We start from the raw sequence: 24,500 nt of genomic DNA, 5'->3' as shown, positions 1-24,500 counted from the left end.
CCCCGGCCAGGGCCCCGGCTCCTGCCAGAACCCGGAGAAGTTCCAGTACGTGGAGAAGAGCCGCGCGTGCGCGCCGCGCTGCGGGCCCGGCGTCGAGGTGCTCTGGTCCCGGCGCGACAAGGACTTCGCGCTGGTCTGGATGGCCGTGTGGTCGGCGCTGTGCTTCTTCTCCACCGCCTTCACCGTGCTCACCTTCCTGCTGGAGCCGCACCGCTTCCAGTACCCCGAGCGCCCCATCATCTTCCTCTCCATGTGCTACAACGTCTACTCGCTGGCCTTCCTCATCCGAGCCGTGGCCGGCGCGCAGAGTGTGGCCTGCGACCAGGAGGCGGGCGCGCTCTACGTGATCCAGGAGGGCCTGGAGAACACCGGCTGCACCCTCGTCTTCCTCCTGCTCTACTACTTCGGCATGGCCAGCTCCCTGTGGTGGGTGGTCCTCACGCTCACCTGGTTCCTGGCGGCCGGCAAGAAGTGGGGCCACGAGGCCATCGAGGCCCACGGCAGCTACTTCCACATGGCGGCCTGGGGCCTCCCGGCGCTCAAGACCATCGTGGTCCTGACCCTGCGCAAGGTGGCCGGGGACGAGCTGACCGGCCTCTGCTACGTGGCCAGCATGGACGCCGCAGCACTCACGGGCTTCGTGCTGGTGCCCCTGGCTGGCTACCTGGTGCTGGGCACCAGCTTCCTCCTCACGGGCTTTGTGGCTCTGTTCCACATCCGCAAGATCATGAAGACGGGGGGCACCAACACCGAGAAGCTGGAGAAGCTCATGGTCAAGATCGGCGTCTTCTCCATCCTCTACACGGTGCCCGCCACCTGCGTCATCGTGTGCTACGCCTACGAGCGCCTCAACATGGACTTCTGGCGGCTCCGGGCCGCAGAGCAGCCGTGCACTGGCGCGTCGGTGCCCGGGGGCCGCAGGGACTGCTCCCTGCCGGGGGGCTCCGTACCCACCGTGGCTGTCTTTATGCTCAAAATCTTCATGTCTCTGGTGGTGGGCATCACCAGTGGTGTCTGGGTGTGGAGCTCCAAAACTTTCCAGACCTGGCAGAGCCTGTGCCATCGTAAGATGGCAGCCGGCCGGGCCCGGGCCAAGGCCTGCAGAGCCCCTGGGGGCTATGGACGGGGCATCCACTGCCACTATAAGGCCCCCACGGTGGTCTTGCACATGACTAAGACGGACCCCTCCCTGGAGAACCCCACGCACCTCTAGCGACACAGGCCTGGCTCTCTGCTGTGCCCCCCCCCAAGAGACAGCTGACTAGCAGCACCCAGCTGTCAAGGTCAGGCACAGCCAGGGGGCTGAGGACCAGGGTGGGGACCTGGTGAAACTCACACTCCTATGCTCCCTAATTGGGGGTGGGAGCCTGGCTGCGACCCCCAAAAGGTCAGAAGAAGGGACAGAGGAGGGCATGGTCCATCAGAGCATTTATTTAATGATGTAATTTATTGTTGCGTTTCTCTGCAAGCTGTGACTGGAATAAACCCCTGTGTGTTACTGCAGAGTCCACTCTGGGCTGGGGAAGGAAGGGGACTTGGGAGGGGACCCTGTGGGGTCTCCCACTCCCTAAGCCGATCTGCGGGTGGGGTGGGCTCATCCCCTGGACCCAGCAATCAAGAGGAAGCTCCCCTGTAAGCAGCCGTGTTTTGTGTGCGTCCCAGATGGCATGTGCGGGAGTGTCTCCCGGGGCTCTGAAGTGGGAGTGGGATGCCTGCCAGGAAAGGGGTGTGTGTGGGTGGGGGAGATCCCTGAGATGACATCGCCACCTCTGGCCTTGGGGCGTCAGGCCTGTTTGGGACCATGGGTAAGTTTTTCCTTTCTCACACTTTGCTTTCCTCGTTTGTGTTGAAAATGAGGGCGTCAGCCTGTCTCCAGCTTGTCTCGGGTCCCCTCCCTGGGGACCAGGACTGGAGCTAGAGGACTACTGTCCTTGTTGGATTACTGGTGCTGGCCAGGCACCAGGGCTCCCAGCTGTAATCCCAGCTACTAAGAATAGTTTGGCAAAGTCAGATCCCATCTCAACCAGGTGCATACTCATAACCCCAGCCATGGGGAGACTGTTAAGAGGATTGTTGTGTGAGGCTGGCCTTCGGCAAAAGCCAAGAGACCTTATCTGAAAAATACAGGGTTGTGCACACGGCTTAAGTTGTGGAACAATTGCTCAGCAAGGAGGTGCTGAATGTGAACCTCATGCAGCCAAGAGATGAAGGAGAGACAAGATGCTGGTGTGTCCACTTAGGTCCCAGGGCCCTCGTGAGGGTGCTCCCATGCCCCTCACATCTCTGGGTGGGTGGAGGGGAAGATGGGGTATCTTGGGAATGCAGAAGAGGACCTGAAAATGGGAGTTCAGTGCAAATTGAGACCAAGGACTTGTGCTGATGGGAGCCATAAAGATGGGGTGGAGAGGGTGCCACAGGTGTGTGTGTGTATATGACAGAGAGAGACGGACACACACAGACAGAGCATGCACAGAGCATGCTGGGGAAGGCTGAGGCTGCCCCGTGGTCCTTGTAAGGACCCTGCCACTTGCAGTCAAAGTCCAGGGTACGATCCTGGCATCTCTGCCTTTTTGGTGGTTCATTGGAGACAAGAACTCAAGACTTTCTTGACCAGGCTGGTTCAAACCATGAACCTCAGATCTCAGACTCCTGAGTAGCTAGGCTTACAGGTGTGAACCACCAGAGCTTGGCTTCCTGGCAGTGCTGGAGTTTAAACTCAGGGCCATGTACTTTGGATTACTCACATTGCCATGCCCAATTTAGTGCTTGAGATGATCTTCCTAGCTTTTTACTTGGCTGGTCTCAAAACCCTATCCTAAATGGGATTACAGACATGAGCCATCTCACCCAACCTAGGAGAGGAAGCTCTTATGCTGGCAGCCCACAACTTCATGCCAACCAGACCATCTCAAACTCAAGGTCTCAGGCCATTTAGAGGCCCACTCAATAGGGAATCCAGTAGCCTCGCACTTCATCTGCCCAGGGAACTGCAGGCAAATGGCTTCATCTTCCTTTGCTGCCCACATGGTGGGGGCCTTTGTTGATTGAGTTTCCTGGAGGCATCAAGGAGCCCTGGCCCACCCTACCTCCAGAAGTGGGAGGATATGGGAGGGTGCTGTACCAGGATGGCTCCAGGTCTTAATGGTGCAGTTACATCTTGCAAGCAAGAGGCGTGAGGCTGAGCATCAGAGGATAGGTGCATTCCTCTTCCTTGCCAAGTAGACAAGGAGGGTTTGGAGAACATGATGCAGGCAGAGAAGGGTCCAAGGGGCTCCACTTTGGGGTTAGGATGGTTGGTGCAGGGAAGGAGAGTTGGCTGAGGGGGAGGCATCACAGCCTGTTGGGGGCGGGATGGTGCCTGTCTCCTTAGTATCTGGGATTTCTACTATGGGTCGGAATTTTGGAGGCTGTGTCTAGAGGAGCTGGGCAAGGCAAGTGGGGAGAAAACCGACACCCTCCTGCAACTGGACTTCCCTACAAAAGGAACAAGCAAATACCCCAGAAATGAGGGCCAGCAGCATGAGCATCAAGGGCCTACCCCTTCTGTCCATCCCTGTGGGCTGAGCTTGGACCAAGGTTCAGGTCTCAGACCTGACCAATGTGGAGCTGGAGGGGATAGGGGTGCTCATTCCCCAATGCTGTTCTTGTGGGACGGGGCCTTGGGTGTGAACCACTATTAAGGCTCAGGGCTTAGCTGTGTGCATTTCTCACTCAACCCCTTCCTGGGGCCCTCAATCCAGGGAGGCGCAAGTGCTGGGTACTGTGGGACATGGATGGTGCCTCATTGCCATCCCAGGACACGTGAGGTTACAGCCCTGTAGGGATACAGAGGTTGGGGCCCTCGGCCAGGGTAGGACCTGCCCCATAGCTGCCTGTGGGGTGAGGTGCCCACAGAACCAGGGGCAGGCCCTGCCATGGCACCACTACCACAGCCAGAGGCTGAGCCTGCACCAGGCCTACCTACCATATGCCTTTAGCCTGATATTCGCCTTGCCAGGCCAGGCGGCTCCGCTTGCCAGCTGGTGCTCACACCAGTAGCCCCTCAAAACCCAGCAGTGCACTCACAAACCCTGCAGCTTCAATAATACGCATGCCCACAAGCCAAGTGCTGGTGGAGGGTGAGCATGTAGGACTAATGAGCACCTTTCTGAAACTTTCTGTGGAAATAACTTTTCCCCACAAATTGTCAGTTTTATCTGGAACACATCTTAACTTCCTCTGGTGCCAGATGGAATGGGGGGAGGCTGAGGCCAGACCTCACTCGTCACGAAAGGAGGCGCGACCCATGTTGCTGCTTCTTTAGAAACACAAGTACATAATGTTTATTTGAAATTCCAACTTATGACAAGCCCCCGCCTGCCTTCCTCCTGAGCCATGTAAAGGAATGGGGCAATGGTGGGGGCTGGGCTGCCACTTGGGGTCCGCACTCCCAGCAGACCTGGGAAGAGAGGGAGACCTGGGGTGGCAGGGACCCCCCTGCAAGTTCCGGTCCACGGGCTCTACCCAGTCGCCTGAATGGCGATCCCCACGCAGACTGCTTTTCCTTCGGACAGGCACAGAAGAGCCCAGGTGCCCATGTTTTCTAAACCCAGAGTTGGTAGAAAAGAAAATGAAACCCTGTCTTGTACTTTTATCAAAATCTGCAGTAAAAGGGAGAGACTACAAAGGCGCTCTCAGGGCTGTGCCCAGGCTGTGCCAGCTGTGGGGCTTGGGTTCCCCCACCTGTGGATACCCACAAACACAGCGTAGCCAGAATGGGGCCAGGGAACAGGAGGTGCAGCAGGGTAGGTGGGGACCTCACTGCACCCCACTGCTTGCTGGCACCCCAGCGGTTTCTGTGGAGGAGCAGGCAGGGAACAATGCACGCGTAGAGACCTGCGCGCGGAGGTGGGAGGAGCAGACAGGTGCTCTTTATACAGTGTGCCGAGAAACAAGCAAGGAAACAACTAGAAAAGTCCTCTGAACAACTCAGCGCTCTGCTCCGGGCATCTGCTGCTTGGCGGTCAGGCGACCAGTGGGAAGGTAGGTGTGATCACAAGCAGGACCGCAGTCTGGGGAAGTGCCTTAGCTTTGTTTCCGGAGGCAGCGAGGGGGCTCATAAAGGAGAGGTGCTGAGGAATGGCTCCAGGAAATGTCTCTCTACTCCACAAGATGTCCTCAGAAGACTGCTGCCATCCCGTGATGCTGGTGCGCATGCGCATGGGACTCCACTGTGTTCCCCGCACCCTCACTGAGAGGAGGAGGAAAGGGCGTGGGGGCCCCAGGGAGGGGTGCACAGGGCTCCTCCTGGGGGTGCTCAGACCACAGGGCTGGCCCCTTTCTACCCAGTGACTGCCAGCAGGACCCCTGACTCCCCAAGGGCTTTGCTTAAGTCAGCCCTGTGTGGGGTGGGGTGGGAGTGCAGGCATGTCTGACGCTCTCCATCACTTCTTCAAATCCTCCTCCCTTGTCTTGTGCTCCCCCCCGGTGGTCTCCCCCACCAGTCCTCCATCCTCCCACCTCCACTCCCTTACCAAGGCCAGCCTGGCCTCTATTTCCTTTGCCTCCGGCCCCGGGCATTTGCACCGGGCTCAGGATCGCTGTCCTCTGGCTCGTCGGCAGGCGGTTCGGGGCCCTTGCGGCGCTTCCTGCGCACGTATGGGTGCCCAGGCAGGTGCTTGCGCAGCAACGCCAGCAGGCACTGCTCCGTCTTGGCTGTGCAGCTGAGCACGTGGCTGCCGCGGCAGTTATACAGCTCAGCGTTGGTGAACACCTGCTTCATGTCGGCGAGGAACTCCTGCACAGAGCCGTAGCCACCGCATGCACACTTGCTCTGCATCGTCTGGAAGTCCATGGGCTGTGTGATCACCTCGTAGTAGTCCTCTGCCTCATCCCTTGTCACCGGTTCCCTGGGGAGAAAAGCCAATGGAGCGCCCGGCCGGGGAGGCACGGTACGCGGTGCCCGCTGCTGGGCTGGGCAGGGAGGCCTGATGGAAAGGCTGGGCAGGTGGCTCACCGGAAGGGCCAGCTGAAGCGGTACTTGATGATCTTCTGCAAGATCTCCTCACACTTCTGCAGCTCCAGGCTCTGCCTCCGTGAGCTGCGCTTGCTCTGAAGCACCTAGTGTGGAAGAAGGAGTGAGTATGGGCAGGCATGATGAGGATGTCACCAATGGAAGGGGTGACACGGATCAAGATGCACTAGGCTGGGAACAAAAGTGCGGCCAGGATGCCGGCCCTGTGGAGTAGATGGGCCCATAATCCAGCCATGCTGCACACAGCTGGGTGGGTGCTGGACCCAGAGCCAACCTTGGGGCCTGGGATGGTGGCACTTCATATCTCCCTGGGGCTAAGAAGAACAGGCTCTGCCTTCCAGCAAGAGGGCGAGGCACAGGAGGGTCTCTTTGATCCCCTGGCCTCTTTTACAGCCCAATCCTAATTTGATCTGGGAAAACAAGAGAGTTCTCAAGAGTATGCTTCTTGTTGTTCAAAGTGAGATCTAAGAACCGCTAAACATACCGTGCCGGGTGCAGCACCCTCCCCTCCCTGACAACTGTGGGCAGCACCCGCATTGCTGGCATTCCGGGGCCGCCCCTCTGGGCCCACCACAGACACATGCAGACTATTTTAAATCCTTGACAAGCGGCAGGCAGCCCCCAACTAGCAGAGCCAGCGCAGCAGCTTGCCTGTGTGTGTGTGTGTAGAGGGGGGGTGTGTGTGGGGGTGACAGCACTGTGAGGAAGAGGAGGAGGAGGAGCAACAGCAGCAGCAGGAGGGGGGGGAGGAGGAGGAGGAGGCAGCAGCAGCCACGGGCCTCCACCTGTTGCTGCCTTGGGTATCGCTGAACAGCGGGAGGGCAGGGAGCACTCACTCACCAGCTCGTCCAGCTCAGAGTCATCGGCAGGGACAGGGGCTCCCTTGGGCTGTGGTCTCCTGGTGGTATGTGATTTTTTGCCGGGTGGCCGCCCAGGCCGGGCTGTGGTAGGGATGACACACTGCCGGCCCCGGATGAGCTTTCGAGGCCTCACTGAAGGAAACAAGGAGTAAGTAAGGCTGGACCAGGAGGGAGCCCCGTGGGGCTCATGCTCCCCACCACATACAGGCAGCAAGAGGTCAGGCAGCAGGCTACCCCAGGCACAGAATTCCTCAGAGCCCTGTCTCCATGGAATGGAAGCTGGACTCTTATCAGCTTAAAATAGGTGGATCTTGGCTTAGGTCTGTGCACTGTAGGAAGCAAGACCCTATCCTAAAAATAACCAGCAAAAACACAACCAGGGTGTGGCTCAGAGGTGCTGTGCCAGCCTACAAACATACAGCCCTGAGTTCAAACCTCAGTTTTGCCAAAAGAAAGCAACCAGTGGATGGAGCACCCGAAACCCTTTCTGAAGGCTGCCTCTGAGCCTCCCTGCTCAAATGAACTCCACAAAATGAGGAACCTGCAGAGTCCACTGTAACCCACTCACCGTGGGCAGCCAGATTCCTGCTGCCAAGCCCAGCCTCAGCATGCCCTCCGAGAGGGGAACTGTATGGTGCGGTGATGCTGGCCCTGTCTCATAGCTTCATCGACCCCACCCACCACTTCGTCCTTTTTCCTTCTCCTTGCTGGTGGTAGGGCTGGGACTCTGAGCGCTACCATTTGAGGCCCAGCTCCACTTCTCGCTAGTTAACTGGAGGTAAGAATCTTATGGACTTTCCTGCCCAGGCTGGTGTGAAACTTTAGTCTTCGGTTTTCAGATCTGAGCATCCTGAGTAGGTGGGATTAGAGGCATAAGCCCCTGGTACCTTTTTTTAGAGAAAAGCTGGCAAAGACCTTCCGGAAGGCCAGGCCTGGCTCCAGTGTTTTCTTGCATTCTGAGCACTAGACAGGGTGCCAGGCACATTCATCATCCCCACGGGGCCTCACCGAGGACATTTGTGTCTGGTGTGCGCCAGGTGCTAGACGGCAGGTGCCCAACATTCCTCAGGGCTCCCTAGGGTGGTGTGCAGCAAGGATGCTCAAGGCTTGGAGAAGCCATTTCCCACCAAGTCTGCTCATGAACGGAGGATGGTGGGAGCTGACAGGAGGGCAGAGGGTACTAGCACCGCAGCACAGAGACCACAGGCAGCTGCCCACTCTACTTCTGGACTATACTTAAGCACCAAATATCCCCTAACCTTTGGAAGACAGAGCCAAGAAGTCTGGAGAAGAAAGCAAAGTGCTTCTCTGAAAAAGAGCAATCCCTGGCTGGAAAAGCAGCAGTGGCGGCGGCAGTGGCGGCGACAGCAGCACTGTTACACATTGTCTGCTGTAGATGCCCACGACCTGGAGAAGGCAGAACCTGAAGCGCCATGCCTGGCCTCACCGAGAGCCATACAGGGTGGGCACTGGGGTTGCCAGTGAGATGATCTTAGAACTGCGAGGGTAATTCGTGTGGTCAGCTGCTGACAGTGGGCTTGGAAAGGCTGAACTGGAGGTCAACCAGGCCAACAGGACTCATCACTAACACCCATGTACCACGTGGCACACTCACAGGGCGAAGCCATCTCCTCCTGATAGCACCCAGACCTCACCCTCCTCCTCCTCCTCCTACCCCACACACCCCACATCCTCCCGCCCTCAGCTAGGGGCAGACCCGCCACTCCAGAAAGACGAGGAAGGCAAAAGACACTCTAAAAGCAGCACCACCCTGAACCATGGGACAAGATGGACATGGCAAGGGCCCAGACTTCCCCATGCATAGACTGCAAGCTCATGCCCACATGCCCCTGCACCCCACGGAGGCAGGTGCTGACAATGGCATCCTGAATATCTTCTGAGCCATTGCAGTTGTGAGCCCACAGCCCCAGAATAAAGGAAGACAGTGAGGCTGGGATCTGAGGATTGTGGTTCAAAGCCAGCCAGCCTGGGCAGTAAAGTCTGTGAGACTTACCTTCAATAAACTACCAAGAAGCTAGAAGTGGAGGGAGCTCTGGCAGAACACTAGCCTTGAGCACAAAAGCTCAAGGACAGGCATTCAGGTCGAGTTCAAGCTTCAGGAGATGGACAGACACACAGACACACACACAGAGCTAAGGGACTAGCCATGGGCAGCTTAGCCTGGAGACTGGGAGGCAACCACACAACTCCACACTTACGCCGCAAGCCAGCCACCTCGTAGTCCTCCTCCTCTTCCTCCTCCCCCTCCTCCTCTTCTTCCTCCTCCACCTCTGAATTGCTCTCTGCGTCATCACTGTCCCCGGAGGTGGACTCCTCCGTGTAGTTCCTGTGAGGAAGAAAAGCAGGTCAGAGCACAGTTTGCACAAAGCAGGCCTGAAAAGGGCCACCATCCTACCGAGGTCCTAGAAAGACTCACTCATCACAGGCTTGACAGAGCTGACGCCAGAAGAGATAAGGTCCCAAGACAGGAGGCCTCAAGCATGTTGCTCCATAGAAATCAAGACCAAAATGCAAACCTACACCCCCACAAAATCATATAGAACATAACCAATGTCTCACAGAAGAGCCCCAGTGGGTGGCATTTCAGGCTCTGTGAGAGTGGAGGGATGCATGCATGCGGACAGGTGTTCCTCTACCTTGATGGCTGCCAGCCAGGAGTGGAGACAGCTTGCAGATGACCAGACATCAAAGCAATGGTAATCCCAGCCCAGAACAGCTGCCCCAACTGAGCCCCGCCACCATCTGAGGGGAGCTGGAATGGAGTGAGAAAACCCAGGACCCTGCAAGGGGGGGCAGGATCAAAGGGACCCGTCCTTCCTGGGGGATCAAGGCGCCTCTGGGCCGCCCTTTCATAACCTTCATCTGTGGTGTGGAAAACAAGGCTCACACTTGGCAAACATTGGGTGTCTCTCTTCTCCCAAGGTCCTGTGTGTGGCCACATCAAGTGCAGATTGGGCTCTGCCTCTTCTTGGAACTGGCTGCAGTCTCTGGGGCCAGTGTGACTGTGAATGATGGCCACCATGATCTGCTTTGGAGATGAGCCCTTAGCTGGCGCAGGAGGGCAGTCTGGGCAGAGATGAGGACTGACCTTCCGAGCCAGGCTGGGGGATGGCAGCTCACAAGAGGGTAGGGGAGTGCTGGGCTGAGGCACTATTCCAGGATGGAGCAAAGCCCCAGAGTGTGTGAACAGTAAGTCATCTGCAATGAGCATACCCAGCACAGCCCAGGCCCTGAAACTCTAGAAAAACTCGTCTGTGAGCTGCTTGCCAGTGGCTCATGCCTGTAATTCCTAGCTACTCAAGAGGCTGAGAGATCTGAGGATCATGGTTTGAAGCCAGCCAAGGCAGAAAGTCCTTGTGAGACTCTTATCTCCGATTAACCACTCAAAAACTAGAAATGGCACTGCGGCTCCAGTGGTAGAATACTAACCTTGAGCACAAAGAGGCTTGGGGACAGTGCCCAGGCCCTGAGTTCAAGCCCTGAAACCGAAAGGAATAAATAAAAACCAAACCTCATCTGTGCTCTCTGCTTGGCACTCTGTGGCCACAAGAGCTGGGATAAGTGAGACAGGCGGGTAGGAGGCAGGAAGGGCAACTGGAGGGGTATGCAGGACCTGGGGTAAAGGGCAGAGGTGGAGGGATGGCAAGCAGCAAAGGTGACTCACTCACTCACTCGTGGGATGGAGGGTGCTAGGCAGGTTAGCTGACATGCAGGAAAGAGTGGAGGTTCAAAGCAGAGCTGGGGTGGGGGTGGGGAGGGAAGCAGTGACTGGTTACAAAGTAACTATGAAGAAGAAAGAGGAGGCAGCATGGAGGCAGAAGGGAGGGGAAAAGGCAGTATGGTCAAGAAGACCAGCCATGTGGTCAATGTGAATGTCAGTAATTCATCCAAAATTAGAGCATGCACTAGGAGCCCCACCACTGCACCATTAACCAGTGGGCTGGGAACTTCAAAGGAGAAAGCCAAGCTCCTCACAATCACTTAACTGGAGTAACAGAAGCTTACTTATTTTGGAAAGAAGGAAGTCTCACCTGCCCCGGGAATTGCGCCTGGCAGTGGCAGGCTGGCAGGCTGGGCACTGCCACTCACCATCTGGTACTTCATAGAGGGCTGGCCTCAGACAAAACAGGTGGAAGGCTTTATTACACTCGTCACACAAGATCAGTTTGTCATCCTCACCTGCAGAGAGATAAAAGCTGTGAGCCCGCGGCAGCGCAGCAAGGGCCACTGAGCCAAAGCAGCAGGACAAGCATGCTGCACAGGGGCTGCCCTACAGCGGCAGATCTTTTTGTCAAGTCCATCTTTTGAAAAGAGATGTGGCGTACACCCAACTACCACCAGGGAATGTAGGATGAGCGTTTCCCACGCTTCCTTACTTCTCCACTTCTCCAAATCTACTCAAGACTAGGACAAGACAACAGTGAATGATGGCAAGGAACTGTGCAGCCTTCTCCCCTGTCCATCCGTGGGGTGTCAGGCATGGCTCCCATATGCCAAGCCACCAAGCTCATCAATTTCCTGGGGCAGGCCAGTCTTGGGCTAACCTTCCCTCTACATCACTGTCCGCAACTGCTTTACAGACCTCCTTCCCATCCCAGCCTGCTTGGTACCATCTAGTCAGCACTTGGCCTGGATCTGCCATGATGTACAAACACTGCCCCCTGCTGGAGGATCACCACTTCACCTTAGGGATGACCAAAGTGCTGAGATTTTAAGAAAAATACCAATTTTAGACTAAACAGTTTTGGTCTCCAGGCAATCTGGACTGAAGGGAGCAGCTGATCCTGCTGCACACTGAGGAACCAAGACCTCTCTATCCCCCAGGAAGGTCTGTGGACTGGTACCCGACAGATCCTCAGGAGGGAGAAACTGCTCCACAACCCATTTAGAGGCAAGAATTGAGACCAGAAATCCCATCCCTGTAATTGACTCAGATGAACCAATCTGATCAAAACATACCTTTCTTTCGACAAACTTTGCATCGAGCATTTTCTGCTGACATATCCCATTTGATGCAGGCATCGAGCATCCCGAGTAAAACGTGCATCCTGGAAAATGTCTGAGCTTCACGGATTGCTGTCTTCCATTTTTCCAGTGCAGATGCAACCTAAACAGGGTAAACCAGGCCAGCGTTACTCCAATGAGAGAACACTCAAGACTAGAAAGGGGTAGAAATAATTCTTTAAAAAAATTTTTTTTATTGTGAACATACTGTACAGAGGGGTTACAATTACATGGGCAAGATAATGAGTACATTTCTTATCAAGCATTGTAGCCTCCTCCTTTGTTTCCCCTTCCCAGCCTCCCCCCACCCCCCTCACCCAATCCTCCCCCCACCCCCGGGGTAGAAATAATTCTGAGGACAACTGCCTTCCAGAGTAGCACAAATCCTTGGGGCTGGGAAGGTGGCTCAGAGGTAGAGCGCTTGCCTTGCATGCATGAAGCCATGGGTTGGATTCCTCAGCACCACATAAGCAAAAAGACAAAAAGTAGGAAGTGGGGCTGTGGCTCAAGTGGTAGAGCGCTAGCCTTGAGCTGAAGAGCTGAGGGACAGTGCCCAGGCCAAGAATTCAGGCCCCACAACTGGACCCCCAAAACAAACAAACAAAAACAGAGTAGCACAAATCCACCCATTCATCTGGGGATGGGGATGGGGGGGAAGGAAGGTGTGGGTATGGTGTTGAGGCTAGCAGGGGTGTTTATCATGAGATCAGATTAAAGCTGGGCATGGTGGCCTATGCCCATCATCCCAGCTACACAGGAAGTGTAAATAATCACAGTAAATCATAGTCTAGGTGAGCTAGCCCTGAGACAAACATAGAACCTATTAAAAAAAAAAAAATCAAGGGGTTAGGCATTTACCTCACTGGAAGAGCACTTGCCTGGCAAGTACAAGGCCTTGAGTTTGGTTCTCAGCTTGGGGTGGGGAGGGGGAAATCTAACACAAACCCCAGGAAATGGAAACAAGAGGCCTTTTCCTCTGTTTTGTTATCATTTCTTTCTGTCTTGTTTATCTGTCTTTGGGGAAGGGAGTGTACATGCACAAAAATGGAGGAACAGGGGCTGGGAAGGTGGCTCAGTGGTAGAGCGCTTTGCCTTGCATGCTCAAGGCCCTGGGTTCGATTCCTCAGCACCACATAAACAAAAAGAAAAAAGCCGGAAGTGGTGCTGTGGCTCAAGTGGTAGAGTGTTAGCCTTGAGCTGAAGAGCTGAGGGACAGTGCCCAGCCCAGAGTTCAGGCCCCGCGACTGGACCCCCCCCCCAAAAAAATGGAGGAACAAAGGGTAAACAAATGCAGCAGTGGTACTCACTAGACACTATGTTGGAAATGAACTACACAAGTTGTGGTGGAGGTGGGAGGGAAAAACAGGAGAGAGGGAGGGAATGGGTGACACTGTCTAAAAAAAAAAAAATACCCTTTACCTGACTACTGTAACCCCTCTGTATATCACCTTTATGGTAACAATTTTAAAAATCTAAAAAAGAGCTGAGGGCATGGCTCATGTGATAGCCTACTTGCCTAGCAAGCTCAATGCTGAGATTCAAACCCCAAAAATGGCAATAATCATGGCTCCCAAGAACAAAGGACTTGTTCAAGACTACTACTCCAACACTGAGGGGAGGGAGGAGATGAAGGACCATCACTTAAAAACACAGTTATGGGGCTGGGGAGTATGGCTTAGTGGTAGAGTGCTTGTCTAGCATGCATAAGGCCAGGGGTTCAATTCCTTAGTACCACATAAATACATTTCTTAAAAAAGTTAAATGTGGGGCTGGGAAGGTGGCTCAGTGGTAAAGCACTTGCCTTGCATGCATGAGGCCCTGGGTTTGATTCCTCAGCACCACATAAGCAAAAAGAAAAAAGCCGGAAGTGGCGCTGTGGCTCAAGTGGTATAGCACTAGCCTTGAGCTGAAAAGCTGAGGGACAGCGCCCAGGCCCAGAGTTCAGGCCCCACGATCGGATCCCCCCCCCACCAAAAAAAAGTTAAATGTAGGGACATGTGTGTGCTATTTATACAATATTGCACAGCTAACAGAATCTGGGTTCAAACAAGGGCCATTGCAGCATGAATCTGTGCCACATACAACCCAAGCTCCCAGGACCCAGAAATGGTAAATAGTATCTACAAAGCCTTCTGCCAGCTTTACTTCATCAGCAGGACACATTCTGTGTCTCCTCCCACCCCAAGACAAACCACATAAACACAATAGGGAAAGGGGATTTCAGCAACTAACAGCACACTCTCCTCTACAAAATGTACATTTTGAGGGAACACAAATGTTGTTTCATTGTGAAACTGTATGTGTGTGCGCGTGCGTGCGTGCTGGAACTGGGATTCAAGGCCTTAAATCCTCACTTGGCTCTTCTGTTTAAGGCCACACACTACCACTTAAGCCACTGCTCCAGTTCCAGTCTTTTTCTGGTTAATGGGAGATAAATGTCTCATGGACTTTCCTGGAGGCAGCTGGCTTCTAATTGTGATCCTCAGATCTCAGTCTCCTGAGTAGGTGGGATTATAGATGGTGCCTGGCTGGAGATCAGCTTTGGAAGCAAGCACAATTTCCTTTCTTTTCTGTTTACAACTCCTGAGTGCAATGTGTTCACAGGGACGACTGCCTCACTTGCCTTCCCAGGGTTGCAGAGGTAAACTCATAGGACTACAGACCCCAATCCATCTTTCCTTCTTTACAACTTGAGCCACACAGTCCCCAGATCTTTTCAAGGGCATACAGATTTAAGGATTTTAGGGGCTGGGAATGTGGCTTAGTGGTAGTATGCTTGCCTAACATGCGTAAAGCCCTGGGTTCAATTCCTCAGTGCCACATAAACAGAAAGAGCCCGAAGTTGTGCTGTGGCTCAAGTGGTAGAGTGCTAGCCTTGAGCACACACAGAGAGGCTCAAGAACAGTGCTCAGGCCCTGAGTTTAAGGCCTAGGACCGGAAGGAGAAAAGGAAAAGAATTTTAGGGATGAAAGTCAGGCTTTTCTGCCCTCTAATGGACAGCTGTGGTAGTATACACTGAAAAAGTCCTTTATAGGCATACACATCCTGTGCTTTTTACTTCCTAGTCATTTCCTATCCATTAAAATATGTGGGCATCCTAGAACTCATTCAATTTCATTGTTGTTATTTTTAGGAACTTGAAGAAAATGTGGGCTATGAACAGGGGCTTCTCTCCAGAGCACCCTTTATATGTTCATTCACAAGGTGAGTAACAGTGGTTTATTCTACCTTACCGAAAATAAGATTTTACCACACATTGTGTGCATTTTCTTTGTTCTTTTGCCAACACTTGGGTTGTTTCCATGTTGTGGTTGCTGAAAAATCACCCTTGGTACTTTACAGGGAACAAAGTCTGTTCAAGTTTTCACACCAACTCTGGACCAGGTCTCAAGATTTGCAAGCCAATACATAATGGGTCATTTTAAATACCTTGTTACAGTACACACTCAACACTTCTCTCATTGCACAATAATCCAAACAGTTCAGTAAGTAAGAGGAGAAAAAATGATGCTGGTGGCTCACTCAGGAGATTTGGAGAATCAAGGTTCAAAAGCCAGCCTGAACAGAAGTCTGTGAGAATTGATTTCTAATTAATGAGCAAAAAATCTGGTGGAAGGCATGGCTCAAGTGATAGAGCGCAAGCCTTAAGTAAAAATACTAAAGCACTGTGTCCAAGTTCTGAGTTCAAGTTCTGGTACCCACAAATAAATAATCCAGTGAGGTGTCGGGAACAAATGCAGACAGTCTTTTTTTTTTTTTTGTGGGGCTTGAACTCTAAGCCTGGGCGCTGTCTCTGTGCTCTTCAGCTCAAGGATTATAGGAGTGAGCAACCATTGCCCGGCTCAGTCTACTTTTTTTTTGGGTCAGTCATGGGGCTTGAACTAGGCCTGGGCGCTGTCCCTCAGCTCTTCAGCTCAAGGCAAGCGCTCTACCACTTGAACCACAGTGCCACTTCCAGTTTTCTGGTGGTTTTTTGGAGATAAGAGTCTCTTGGACTTTCCTGCCTGGGCTGGCTTTGAACTGCGATCCTCAGATCTCAGCCTCCTGAGTAGCTAGGATTATAGGCGTGAGGAATTGAAGCCCGGCTCAGTCCATTTTTATAAAGAAGAAAACTGAAGCCTGAATGAAAGGCTTCTGTGAGCAGCTTGCTGCCAACTGAATAGCTAGACTGCTGCTAAGTGGAAACTCTCAAAGCAGAGGACAGTGGGAAATGTTTGAGCTGGGGCAGAGCTGACCCTGTGGGTGTGCAGAGCAGAATACCAGGTTCCTGAAGACACTGGAGGTGCTGGATGGACCTAATTTATTTTCCATTTCTACATTCCTGGTGTCTAGACCTGCAGGACGCCCACATTTCCCTCCCTACACCAAGAATGCTTTGCTCTGGGGTTTAGTACTCAAGAAGAGCTAATGGGCATCCTGTACCTATTAGTTCTCAGAAGAAAACTACAGGAAATGGTGAGAGAAGAAACTCTTTGCAAATACACATTAAGAAAAAAAATGATGTAAGGAGACTACAACAAAGGCCTAAGGGGAAAAGATTCGACTAAGGAGACAGATAATCCTACAGTATCTGATGTCACTCGAAAGGTTAGCAATGCTTAAAAGCCCTCAGGTCACAGGGAGGGGAAAGGAGAGACAATGGCAGCTAAGAACGAAAGAAACCTCTAGGTCTCCCGAACTTTTCTTCCCTGCACTGCCTTACCTCTGAACTGACATGATTTTTCCTGAATCACACTCAGAAAGACAGGGAGAGGCAACAGTGTCAGCACTCCAGGGTGGGAAGATAAGGAAGCCATAGAGACAGACTGCTAACACAGTGCTACAGTTAATGTATAGAACTGCACACACAACAGGAAAAGTCTACATCATGTGTAGTTCATACAACTTTCAAAATAACTTAAAAACCATATCACTACCTTTTAGAAGAGAAACAGGCTCTGGTGTGTAGGAGTGAGTGAGTGTGTGTGTGTGTGTATGTGGGAGGCAGCACAGTCCTCTGACCCATAGCCCTAGATAGATACCAGTTTGAAAACTATCAATTCAGTACAGAGCGATACTTTAAAGAAACACCAGTCAGCACTGGTGGCTCACACCTGTAAACCTAACTACTTAGCAGGCTGAGAATAAGATGACTTGGTTCAAGGACAGCCTCGCCTAGGCAGAAAGAAGCCCATAAGCCTTTTTGTTTTTTTTGGTTGGTCATGGGGCCTGAACTCTGGGCCTGGACACTGTCCCTCAGCTCTTTAGCTCAAGTCTAGCACGCTAGCACTTGAGCCACAGTGCCACTTCCAGCTTTTTCTGTTTATGTGGTGCTGAGGAATCAAACCCAGAACCTCATGCATGCAAAGCAAGCACTCTACCACTGAGTCACCTTCCCAGCCCCCGTAAGCTTTCTTAACTGGACACAGTGACATGCCTGTTATTCCAGCTACTGGAAAATATAACACCAGGTGACTGCGCCCAGGCACAGCTGGACAGCAAGTGAAACCCTATCTCAAAAACAAGCAAAAATCAGGTTAGAGCACTTGCCTACCAAGTGCAAGGCCCTGAGTTCAAATCCCAGCACAACTCTTCCACTCAAGGCTCAGGGCTTAGTGCTCAGAAGCAGCTAAGAAGTATACAGAGGGTTAGAACAATTGAAAACCAAATCATAGTCTTTTGCACCATCATGAACTAGTGGTGACTAAATACCTTTGCTTCTTCTACCATTTTTTTCTCTTCATCCAATTCCTCAGTTTTTGCAGAATCTTCACTTTGGAGTTTTCTTCTCTTCTGCTTGGGAGCCATGAAGCCTTGTAGAAATTTCTTTATCACACTGGCCTGAAGGGCAATGACACACTCACCAAAATCCTTCAGCTTCTCTAAGGAAATGACCTACAGAAAATGGTTTAAACGTTAGATGAGGCCAAGAGAAAGACGAAAGTGGTTGGCTTTCAATGCAATGTCTCTAGCCAGGTTCAAAGGGCCATGGCGCCATTCACTCGCATTCCTGAGCTCACAAAACGGACAACACAGTTAAAATCATTGACTCCTCCTCCTCCCCAGTGAAGGAAAATTCACAGAAAGGTCACAGAATTCACAAATCCCGTCCACTTCAGAAACTTGAGTACCCTACTATGTGCAAGGGGCTGCCTGAATGCACACAGACTAAGAATGGAATCGTACTGCCTTTCCATTCACAGGTAGTCATGACCCCCTCTAAGGCTCACATCTACATTATGTTTTTTCTGAGACAAGAGCCAGCTAAATCATGTTATCAGAATCGTGGGGCTTTGTGGGGAGAGGGAGTGGGTTTGAACGCAGCACCTCCAGCTAAAAACAGCCTCTTCAATACCGTATACTATCCTGCCACTCCCATGAGGTATGCCAATTAAAAAAATACTGCTTTCTTGGTAAGAAATGTACGCATTATCCCGCCCATGTAATTGTAACCCCTCTGTACAGTATGTTCACAAATAAAATAAAATACTGCTTTACAGAAATACAAACAAAAAATCCCCCAACATCAGAAGATGTGGGATTGATTTTTAGCACATATCCAGATAAATAAAAAAGTACGCATATGGGCTGGGAAGGTGGCTCAGTGGTAGAGCGCTTGCCTTGCATGCCTGAGGCCCTGGGTTCGATTCCTCAGCACCACATAAGCAAAAAGAAAAAAGCCGGAAGTGGCACTGTGGCTCAAGTGGTAGAGTGCTAGCCTTGAGCTGAAGAGCTCAGGGACAGCGCCCAGGCCCAGAGTTCAAGCCCCACGACCGGAATAAAAAAAAAAAAAAAAGTACGCATATATGTTTTGGGACCGCATCATGTCATCTACCAGCACACTGCTAGCAATACACGTACAGGACACTGGGACGGTGCTCCACAGGGTGCTGTGCTTACCCGGGCTTCAAACTCCGCTGTTTCCTCTACATATCCAAGGCCTCCCTTCTGCAGCCTTGTCGCTACTTCAATGAGATCACTCCTGAGAAAGTTCAAGAGCTCCTGGTTGCCATCACAGGATCTTAGACCCAAATTTGGTTTCCGAGCCAAATGAATGGAGTGAATAATATCGTGGTACCTGTAAGAGTTTGGGCAAAGGAAAGGAGAGAAGAAAACTTTCAAAGTGTTCAGGAAATCCCAATTACTTGGGGTTGGGGGTATGACTCAAATGCAAAGCACCTGCCTAGCAAGTACAAGGTCTTGACTTCAAATAACAATACTGACAGAAAAACAACTTTCTATTACTTGGATGAATGATGTTTTGTTTCTAGTAAACTGAAATCTCTTTGTTTTCCCTTGGTATGTTTTTTCTTGTACAAAATATCAAATTTCCTTCATTCTGAAACAGCTTCTTAAGCCAGGTGCCAGTGACTCATGCCTGTAATTGTACTTAGTAGTCTGAGATCTGGGGATCAAGGATCTAAGGATTAGTTACACAAGGTGTCCCAACAGAAACACTTGTCATACCCCATCTCCAGCTGACCAGCAAAGTGATATTGCAAATCTGTTACTAAGAAAAAGGAGCCCTGCCTCTGCTGGAGATCCTGAGCTTTGGCTGCACTTGGTATGGATGTCTGTGGTCTATAGGTGAGGTTATTCAAAGGACTCATCTTTACTTTTCTGAAGATGTTGGTGTGGGCTTCATACCCAGTCCACCTCTTTTGTGTGTCTGAAGAGCTCTAAGCAGAGAAGTTCAAGTGGCTCTAGTTTCTTGGCACCAACTTGCAAATGTGGATTCTCTGGAGGAGTGCAGCTTCAGATAAAACCTCTAGCAATCCCTCCAGAAAGCAGGATTTTTGGTTTTTCCTTTTTTGTTGAACTCAGGGCCTCACACTGTTGTCCTCTGTTTTGTTTTGCTATGGCGGTTCTGTAACCCTTGAGCCATGTTTGCTTTTTTTCTTTTTGCTGGCCATTTTGGAGATGTGATCTCCAGACTTTCCTGCATGGGCTGGCTTTAAACCTTCATCCTCAGATCTTAGCCTCCTGGGTAGCTAGGATGACAAGTGTGAGCCACTGGCATCTGGCTTATTTTTTTTCCCCCTTGGTCAGTTGTGGAGCTTGAACTCAGGGCCTGGGAGCTATCCCTGAGCCTCTTTGTGCTCTAGACTAGTACTCTACCACTTGAGCCACAATGCTATTTGTGGTTTTTTCTGAGTAGTTTATTAGAGATAAAAGTCTCATAGACTTTTTTACCCAGACTGGCTTGAAATAGCGATCCTCAGACCTCAGCTTCCTAAGTAGCTAGGATTGGAGGCATGAGCCACCGGCTGGCTAAAGTTTTTATGTAATAGCTTATAAACAGAAGCCAAACCTATTGGTCAGTTATTTGTACTTACATTGAAGACTGATAGGCAAGAAGAAAATCCTTACCTCTTCTCTAGTCTGTCTTTAAGCTGACTTTCTCTAATTCCCTGAGGATGAAGACAGCTGAGCAATTCATCCAGCTCTTTCTGACTATCACACAAAAACCTGTGAAGGCAAAATGGATCTTACACCTCTGAGCCATCATCAAAATCAAACACAAGGTAAGGGATAAACAGGCAATAGCAAGATAGGAGTAAAGAATTCCAAACCTACTTGTGGTCTAATTGCTCTAATTAGAACAATAGTTTTCTGCTTTTCTACTTCCATGAGGCCTAATGACCCTGACCTCCACTCTTGGCTTGAAGCAGCAGTGTACCCAAAGGGCCAATGGCTATAGGAACCCAGTTCAACTAAGGAATACTCATTAATAAACAATAAACAATGCAGATATCATCTTTATCAATTGATTAAATTCCCAAACTTTAATAAAACTCAATTCAGGAAAATGATCCAAGAGCCTTTCTAATAACATAAAAGACTCTATAATACACAGCAGACACTAAGCCACAAGCACCAATTACCCTTGCCCTTTTGCTTTAGTTAAATTTTCAGATATGGTCTTGCATTTTTCCTGGGGCCAGCAGCCTCAGACCTCCATCCTCCTACCCTTGCCTCCCATATGGCTGGAGTTAACAGACATGAACCACCACTCTTGGTTTATTCTTTGAGATGGGGTGTACTAACTTCTTATCTATACTAGCCTTTAACAATGACCCTCTCATCTCTACTTTTCAAGTGGATGGGCTTACAGATGTGATCCACTATACCCGCTTACAGCAGTGAGTTTTCTTCATTGGTACACTGGCTAGGGCCACTTGCTTCTTCAGCTAATACTCTTTATTATTTAAGCCATGCCTGTTGTTTTAAGGAAACTCAGTAGCAGGAATCAGAGAAGCCACCAATTACAAGGTCAAATTTGAGTCTTTACTGGAGAGTCAAGGACTGCTGGTGGGCTCATGTCTCAAAGCCCAGCAGCCCTGAATGGAGCTAGCACAAAGCTTATGTAAGGCCAAACCCACAAAAGGTATGTGAAATCAAACCCAACAAAAGTCTTATCTATGTGCAAAGCAAACCAGATGAGGACACTTAAACCATCTAGGGAAACAATCAGGGGAAATCAAGGGCCAATTGTTTAGGGGATGCACAGACCCAGTCTCCTCATTTCACTATCTAGCTTTTGTAGCTGGTTATTTTGGAGATGGAGTATTGAGGACTGTTCTGCCCAGGCTGGCTTTTTACTGTGATTCTCAGCTCTCAGTCTCCTGAGTAGTCAAGATTACAGGTGTGAGCCACTAGCTAACGCAGTGGGTTGACAAACAAAAAAAGCAAAGTAACACGAAAGGTCCTTACAGTCAACACTTGTTTTCCTAATACTTAGAAGTCAAAGAAAGAGCAACCAAAATGATGCTCACGTTACCATAGGTTCTGGCCTTGCTTGGGTGTGGTGGTCTCCACAGCAGCACCCGCTGCTGGTCTGTGATGAGGGTTCCTGCTTGCGTTTTTGCCTAAGTTGGCTTTCTTACCTAAGAAAAATGCAAACATCAGTTGACTGTAGTTTAGTTCAAACCCAGACCATATGCCACGCCATGCCCAACAACTATGACCCAGATCCTACTGCAACATGGATGCCATGTAGTCTGTGCTAATGTCTCTGAAGTTTGCATGAACAACACATGACCTGACTTGCAGGTTACATAACCTACATGAAAGGCTATACATCAGTAGAATGTATAGCTGAAAATTTTCTTTTTACCCAAATAGCCGATACTTCCATGTATTAATGCATTTTCAACATCAATTATCAATGGGTCTATAGGATGAAACTCCATAAGATGTTGAAAGGCAGCCAGGCACCAGTGGCTCATGCCGGTAATCCTAATCACTTAGGAGGCTGAGATCTGAGGATCTCAGTTCAAAGTCAGCCTGGGCAGGAAAGTCCATGAGACTCATCTCCAATTAATCACCAGAAAACTGGAAGTGGCACTGTGGCACAAGTGGTAGAGCGCTTGCCTTGAGCTGAAGAGCTCAGGGACAGCACCCAGGCCCAGAGTTCAGGCCCCATGACTGACTAAAAAAAAAAAAGTTGAGGCATCTCTTTGCCTCAGCTCAACTCTTGAGAATATTTCACCTTAGAATATATTGATGAAATAACACATTGGAGCAAGTGAGTTTATTTCTTTTATATGACACGAACAGCTAAGTTTCCTGAGGTGACTGACAGCCAACAAAATACACAATATGTTCCAGAGAGACGTTGAAGGTGCCAAAGGTCAGGAATATTGTTAATAATTTTGTAAATCAGCTCCTGTATCCCATCACATGACCTCAAAACAGACATACCTTAAGCCTTTACATCAAAGGCTATTTTGGGGGTATCATAATATTTTAGGCCTTATCTAATATTACAACTGATTGTCCCTTCTGCCTCTATTCTCTTCCCCTTAACTTGAATCAGCTCCCTCAAAATACTAATACACACAGTCTACTTAAATTGTTTTGGTACAATAAGATAACTCTGAAGAGTCAATACCATTCAGAAACATGAGAAAACATGCAAAAAAGAACATCCAGTGCCCCCTCAGGAAGCTAAAGCAGGAGAATTAAGAATTAAGGCCAAGCTAAGTTACATAGCAGGTTTGGTAGCCTGAGCTATAGCAAGACCTGGTGTCAAAAACAAACCCTGGGATGCTCTATAAGCAAAGGAATTTAGGTCCAATCTGACTTCCAACAGCTGTCATCAAGTTTGCCAGGCACCTGTGGCTTAACACCTGTAATCCTAGCTACTGAGAAGGCTGAGATCTGAAAACCAAGGTTCAGAACCAGCCCAGGCAGGAAAGACTGAAATTCTTTTTTTTTTTTTCTGTCAGTCATGGGGCTTGAACTCTGGGCCTGGGCTGTCCCTGAGCTCTTCAGCTCAAGGCTAGCGTTCTACCACTTGAGCCACAGTGCTTCTTAGAAGACTGTTAAATTCTTATCTCCAATTAACCACCAAGAATCTGGAACTGGAGCTGTGGTTCAAGTGGTAGAGAACTAGCCTAGAGCAAAAATGCTCAGTGACACCACCCAGGCCCCGAGTTCAAGGCCCAGGATCAGAATAACAACAACAAAAAAGCATAAGGTATGAGGATTGTGCATTCAAAGCTGTCTGAGCTACATAAATGAGATATTATCTAAAAAAAGGAAACAAGTTCTTTACTTAAGGCAGTTCAGCTTTAGAAGGGCTAACAAATGATAAATGAGAATGAATTTGGTCAACATGGTAGAATAAGGAAACCTGCTGAAACTGTTTTAAAAAGTGGGGAGTGGGATAAGGGAGATTAACAGACAGAATGAGTCAACCAGACCCATGAGTGGAAATGTCTTTATGAAACCTCCCCTTGTGCAACTAATGCTTACTAATTTAAAGAAAGATGTTTTGAGCTTTCAATTGTGCATCATGAAAGTGATAGAGACTCAGATACAGAACAGCCACTTGGAATGTGATCTTGTAGGCCGGTGGGCAGCAGGCAGCCACACAATGACAAGCAGAAACACCAATTCTTGAGTGTGCTGTATTGCTCCATGCCTTGTAACACAGGTTACAAGGTTAATTAATCAATGCAGGTTAATTAAGACACAACCACACTGCAAGTGGAGGGGCGCATGTACTAGCCAGCCACTTACTTCTCGGACAGTAATCCTTGTCGGGAGAGTCTGCACGATCTCTGCGGCGATGGTTGAATCGGTAGTCGATGCTGTCATGTACCCAGCCTTTCTCAATGAACAGTCCAGGAACTTCATCAGAGAAGAGCCAGTATCTACAAATCACGGCCGGCCATGCATTACAGTACAGTAAGAACTGGATCAGGACTGCTAGATGATTTCATTTGCTCGAAAAACTGACTCAGGCATGAATAAGCATTTCTAGACACTGACAGTTGCTTTGCTCAGAATTCCAGACAAATTGTAAGGCAAAGCGAAAGATATTATAAAATTAAATGTCTGTAATTTTACAACTCTTAATATTTATCTTTAGGTTCTACACAATGCCTACACTTAAAATATATAGCCACTTTTCATTTGCAGGGAAATGGATGGAGCTAGAAGGAATCATGTTGAGCGAGGTAAGCCAAGAACGAAGAGACAAACAGTACATGGTCTCCCTGATAAGTGGATGCTAAATCCAAAATGTTAGGTGATATGACAAAACTAACAGGACTTAAGGAACAAAGAACTCCCACTCATCTGGTTGAACCACTACCAAATATCCCCATGCTGCT

At 50.2% G+C, this 24,500-nt stretch overlaps 2 protein-coding genes across 2 annotated transcripts in view; one reads left to right on the top strand and one right to left on the bottom strand.

Annotated features, from left to right (window-relative positions):
• Positions 1–1,498, top strand: part of Fzd9 (frizzled class receptor 9) — a 3,352-nt gene extending 1,854 nt beyond the window's left edge. Inside the window, exon 3 of the mRNA XM_013031702.1 lies at positions 11–1,498. Coding sequence (XP_012887156.1) covers positions 11–1,213 — 1,203 coding nt within the window. The 3' untranslated portion in view covers positions 1,214–1,498. The remainder of the gene's footprint in view (positions 1–10) is intronic.
• Positions 1,499–4,292: 2,794 nt separating this feature from the next.
• The window catches only part of Baz1b (bromodomain adjacent to zinc finger domain, 1B), a 66,275-nt gene continuing 46,067 nt past the window's right edge, over positions 4,293–24,500 (bottom strand). The window contains exons 11-21 of the mRNA XM_013031701.1: positions 23,905–24,038; positions 21,659–21,764; positions 20,248–20,346; positions 18,778–18,955; positions 17,590–17,772; positions 11,854–12,001; positions 10,926–11,073; positions 9,093–9,220; positions 6,854–7,005; positions 5,996–6,099; positions 4,293–5,888 (exon numbers count right to left, since the gene is read on the bottom strand). Coding sequence (XP_012887155.1) covers positions 5,531–5,888; positions 5,996–6,099; positions 6,854–7,005; positions 9,093–9,220; positions 10,926–11,073; positions 11,854–12,001; positions 17,590–17,772; positions 18,778–18,955; positions 20,248–20,346; positions 21,659–21,764; positions 23,905–24,038 — 1,738 coding nt within the window. The 3' untranslated portion in view covers positions 4,293–5,530. The remainder of the gene's footprint in view (positions 5,889–5,995; positions 6,100–6,853; positions 7,006–9,092; positions 9,221–10,925; positions 11,074–11,853; positions 12,002–17,589; positions 17,773–18,777; positions 18,956–20,247; positions 20,347–21,658; positions 21,765–23,904; positions 24,039–24,500) is intronic.

The sequence above is a fragment of the Dipodomys ordii genome, unplaced genomic scaffold (assembly GCF_000151885.1).
Source record: "Dipodomys ordii isolate 6190 unplaced genomic scaffold, Dord_2.0 Scaffold143, whole genome shotgun sequence".
NCBI lineage: Eukaryota > Metazoa > Chordata > Mammalia > Rodentia > Heteromyidae > Dipodomys > Dipodomys ordii.
This window is presented reverse-complemented; position numbering and strand designations above follow the sequence as displayed.